A 4,932-nucleotide genomic window follows, 5' to 3' on the forward strand; every position below is an offset into this window, starting at 1 on the left:
CACTGTTTAGTTGTGATACCTCACTGTTTGTATCTTCAGACAAGTTTGAGTGTAAGTCTGCATGTGTAATGAAGAAAAAGAAAATTGATTCCATACTGAAAAATGAAATTTAACCATTTCATCCTCATGTCTAATCCTCTAATATACAACCGCGTCTCACTGTCGACTTTATTTGTACAAAACTTTGTGGTAACCCTGAATAAACTGTTCCATGTTAATCTTCCTTAATTTGGGGGTTTTTACTGTTTCCTGTTCCTGTTTTGACCCTTTTGGTTTCGCACATATTTGGGCAGTGATGCGTCCCACTGCAATACCATGCATGGCAGCCCAAACCTCTCGCTCGCTCCCTCATGCACCGAACGCCCACTCCCGCCCACTCCCGTGCCAAAGCGCGTGCGGCAGCGTTGAGACACCCCCGACATTCCTGAGGCCACTGTCACTTCCCCTGGAGTAAAAAAAAAAAAAAAAAACAGAATTACACAGACATGTTAACTATGTATTTAAATCTTTAGGTTGACCTAGTTGGGATTTGGTTTGTCTGACATCTGAGACTAAACTCTTTTCACCGATGTACTACAAAAAGGAATTTTAAATATGAGTCATTAAAATTGTTTATATTCTAAACAAGCATCTTAGTTTGTAAAGATGGTGTCATACTTCAGGTAAATTCAACCACTAGCTACTTTATTTTTATAAGAAATTCTGCCGAAACATGTCATGGGAATTAAGCTGAAGAATTTGGTTCAGGTGGCCACAGGGCGGATTTGTTTATATGGGCCATATTGCAAATGAGTGAATCAGCTGAATTTGCTGCAAGACTTGAGGTTGAGAAAGTTTTTGTGTTGGAGCAAGAATTTAACCTCAGATCCACCTTTTACTAGTTTCACAATAGTGATAATGCTAGCGTCAAAACTGAGGTGACACGTAAAACCCTGAGAAAGTTTTATTGTTAGAGCCAGAATTTAACCTTACATTCACAATTTACTAGTGTAACAAGTATTCTAGTAAAATGTGTTTTCTCGTGTTTTGCTAATGCTAGCGTCAAACTGAGGTGACACGTTAACCCTGACTACAAATGCTAGGCTGTGTTGTTCATTGCTAACAACAGCCTGAGGGTTAGCAAGGCTATTCTGTTAGCATGCTTGATTTTTAACCACTTGTGGAAGCCGTAAACTTACATTCCTACTCCAACACAGAAACCACCAGTCTCTTGTGACAAGTCTATAATCCATCTACTGTTTTCCGCTTATCAGAGATCAGGTCTCATGGGGTATTGGGTCAAAGGGAGGATATCCGGATGTCCTTCTCTCCCATCGACGAGAGCTGGAGCACAGTCTGTGGTCTATTGGTCTGTAACACTAATTGATAATATATAACAGAAAATAAACAGATCAGCCTTACCGTTCTCAACTGTATATCGCAACAATGACGAGAGACTTCAACGTAACTGAACCAATATCTTCAGTTAAACTCCTATTGAAATGCAATACAGTAGTAAATGCCTATTGACCGTTGTTTACAACATGATATTCTTGATATAAACTTAAATTATTTTAATGTCTAGCATTTAACACCCCTAACGTTAAGTTTCCATTTCACTTTTCGTCTCTTTTCTCTCCTTTTCAACATGATCCAGGTCACATGATCTTTCATTGTGTCACAAATTTTGTTTAAAAAGTACACTTTATAAAGTCATTTATCTTCTAGCTGTCAAACCTGTAATTTATACTTGTTGTAATATAATGAAATGTAATCAAATCCACCCCCCCCCCCCCCCCCCCCCCCCCGCCAAAAAACAAACGATGCCAATCATTTGGGTGTTATTATTCTGAAAATAAACCCCAAGATAGATTAACTTTTATGTTTTTTAGATAATATTTTCTAAATTTGCTTCTTATCAATTGTTTATTTATGTAATCTAAAGCACTTTAGATATTTTTTTTTCGTCTTGAAATGTTATTTCTACACTCTTAACAGTTTGTTTTATCAGAACACCTGATAAGAAGCTGCACTTTGTCCAGCCCTGGTGTGGCAGCAGTTCCCTGTAACTGTTGCTCAATAAGGAGGAAACTCCGCCGCCCTGCTGGAGTTCTTATCTATTCAGTACAAGGCGGGACTCGGGTGAAACCGGTTTGCGTTACCTGGGCGGGGGTTCCCAGAAATCCTCCCTTATGACGAAATAGACAACAACATGCCCATATTTGGGCACGCCCGTGCGTAATTCGGAAAGGCACGGTACGTGCTGTACGTAAAAACACGGAAACCAGAACTCTGGTTGTATAAGTGCACACTGGGAGAGATAGACAAATAACTGGTAGGGTTATAGTGCAATAGGAAAATAAATCCCTCTCATTTTCCCATTGATTAAGCAATATGTAAAAAATAAAAATTAAAACAAAGACCACTCAAGTCGTTTTCTTTCATTTCAAAAGACAATTTACTTAAATACACGTCACAAATAATATTTTTTTTTAAAAAAAAGAAAAGACAATGTAAACATTTTACAAAAGTTTGCCTGGATCAACCGTGCAAACAAAAATAACTTACAAAGAATAAATGCAGCATTGCAAAAAAAACAAAACAAAACAAAAAAACAAAAACAAAAAAAAGTACAAAGTAGTACAATAGTAATTCCCATTTTCTACCATTAGTAAACCCGACTTAATGTGCGCCAGTGCCCGCTGTGTTGCTCAGCCTGGATGCTGAAGTGTTGAATGGTCCTATGAGCGGTGACCAGCATCCGAAAGTACCATTTCAAATCAGTCCCGATCAGAGCGGTCTGCAGTCGGTTCCGTGCAGCTGGCCGCTCCGTCCTGTGCCGCACGTCGCAGAACGTGTCTCCAGTGTTTATTACTTCTCAGTCATTTAGCAGTCCATATGTGTGAGTTCGTGGCCCTAAAACGCCTCAAGTTTGCTGGTGAGCATCAGCTGACAGCCGCTGCTCACGTGCGTTAGGACCTTCTGTTTGAGCTGTGCCACCTGGTCCCGCAGCACCGACGCCGTGTTGGACAGCCCGGCATTGTCGCTCTTCAGAACCTTGACCTTCTCCTCCAGCCGAGCGATGCGCTCCAGCTTGCGCCGCCTGCACTTGGTGGCGGCGAGTCGGTTCCGCAGACGCTTGCGTTCCGCCTTGATGCGTTCCTGGGTCTCCAGGTCGATGGGGGACATCGGCGGCGAGCCGTCGCTGCTGAGCAGGTCCGGCACGGTCTGGGGCTCCTCTTTGAGGGCGACCAGCCGCTGCGGGTGCATGCCGGAGCCCAGGTGCGCGTGCTGGAAGAGGTGTCCCGCGGGCGCCGAGGTATGTGTGTGGCTCTGCTGCTGTTGCTGCTGCTGCTGCTGTTGCTGGTGAGGCGGCAGGTAGCTGATGGTGGCGGTGGGGTAGCTGGAGGCGGAAGAGAGCGTGCTCGCGTTCGGACAGTACGCGTTCAGCGTCGTGTAGATGGGAGCCTCGGGCTGCAGCGCGGAGCCGAAGACGCTAGAGGCCGCCGCCGAACACGTCGTAACCCCGCCGGCTCCGATGGAGACGTTCGGAGGGGGCATCTGGTTCATCTTGTGGAGCTCGTCCAGTGCCTTCACAAAGCCCTCCGCGAAGCCCTCCTGCTCGTCGGTGATGCCCCGGTTGTAGAAATACTGTCCCGGCGTGGGACTGGTGATCACCCCGTTGCTGTTCTGGATGATGAGCCGCTCCAGCTCCGGGGAGGCGAGCTTCAGGGACCCGACGTCCGGCTGGCCCCCGTGGTACGGGTCCGCCTCGGCCCTCAGCTGAGACTTCAGGTTGCGATAGGGCTCTGTCAAGTTCAAATTCATATTCTGCTTTAGCACCTTGTAGTCGTGCATGGCTGCATCTGAGTGGCCGTAAGCCGACAGAAACGAGTCGTCATGATAAAAAGGCTGTTCCATCTTTGTTGACATAAAGTCGTAAAGGATGAAAAACAAACAAAAAATATATAGGTGGAAGCTTACCGGCTGCTTCTAGAAAAAAAAATCAGTCTCTGTTATAATGAGCAATAATCAGCAGCTCGGGTTGTATCTGTCAAATGTCCCCAAAACTATCCGAAAATGAAAACAGGATAAAAAAGAGAAAGCGAATGTCCAACAAATCTCTCTTCAGTTCAGTGTCAGCAGGTAAAAGTGTTTTTTTTTCTCTCCTTTTTCTCAATTTCTGCAGTGTACACAATCCTGTCAAGTTCTCCTCACTCCTGACTGCTCCTGTGGTGAGGTGTGTTCGGTCCCGGCCAGAGTCGCTCCTTATATATATATACACACAGACACATGCTTGACGGAGCGCTCTCATTGGCTGCTCCCGCCACGTCACTGCGTCGTCGGGTGACGCCAATGCCGGGAAGAGGCGCCTGTAAACAAGCCTGTAGGCAAGAGAGCGGCGCACCAAGGAGGGATGGCAACGGAGAAATAACCCGACGCAGTCCGTCCACACACCGCCTCCTGCGTCCGTACGATCTACATAAAATGCCCGTCAGATAAACGAGGTTGCGAGGTTATCAAATCAAAATTTCTCTCACTCGTTCTGCTCTTTCATTCATTTGTTTATTGTCAAACTACAGAGGGAATTGCTGGTTCTTTCCATATCCGATCGGGGCATTATAAAATATGCTACTCCGTTGTTCATTTTTTTCCTGTTAGATGTAAAATATGCTGTAAATATTGAGACGTTTGGCTGTTTATTGCGAGCACTCGTATAGAGGAAGTTGGTTGAGCTTTATATGGGTATGCTCTTATATGGGCATGGTGACGAGTTGTTCCTCCAGAAGGGCTACCAAAAAGCCACGCCCCTTCAGGCGTCCTTCCAGCAGCATTCCTTCTCCTGTGTAAACTCAATCCATGCTGGTGGGAAGCTAGGGACTTTTCCCCCCAGAAAGGGGAGCAAATTGGCTTCAAAGTCAGTAGATTTAGGAGACAGAATGTCTTGGAATA

The 4,932-nt window shown here is 45.2% G+C and overlaps 1 protein-coding gene across 1 annotated transcript; it reads right to left on the reverse strand.

The window, feature by feature from the left end:
- Window positions 1–2,583: 2,583 nt before the first annotated feature.
- Window positions 2,584–4,246, reverse strand: junbb (JunB proto-oncogene, AP-1 transcription factor subunit b). The gene has a single exon (XM_007560340.2). The coding sequence runs from the start codon at window positions 3,910–3,912 to the stop codon at window positions 2,896–2,898; it is 1,017 nt and encodes a 338-aa protein (XP_007560402.1). The 5' UTR covers window positions 3,913–4,246; the 3' UTR covers window positions 2,584–2,895.
- Window positions 4,247–4,932: the final 686 nt, after the last annotated feature.

The sequence above is a fragment of the Poecilia formosa genome, unplaced genomic scaffold (genome assembly GCF_000485575.1).
Source record: "Poecilia formosa unplaced genomic scaffold, Poecilia_formosa-5.1.2 Scaffold114, whole genome shotgun sequence".
Classification (NCBI taxonomy): Eukaryota; Metazoa; Chordata; class Actinopteri; order Cyprinodontiformes; family Poeciliidae; genus Poecilia; species Poecilia formosa.

Excerpts from the sequence above, each read along its gene's own strand:
- junbb (XM_007560340.2), bottom strand. The coding sequence starts at position 3,912 with ATGTCAACAAAGATGGAACAGCCTTTTTATCATGACGACTCGTTTCTG.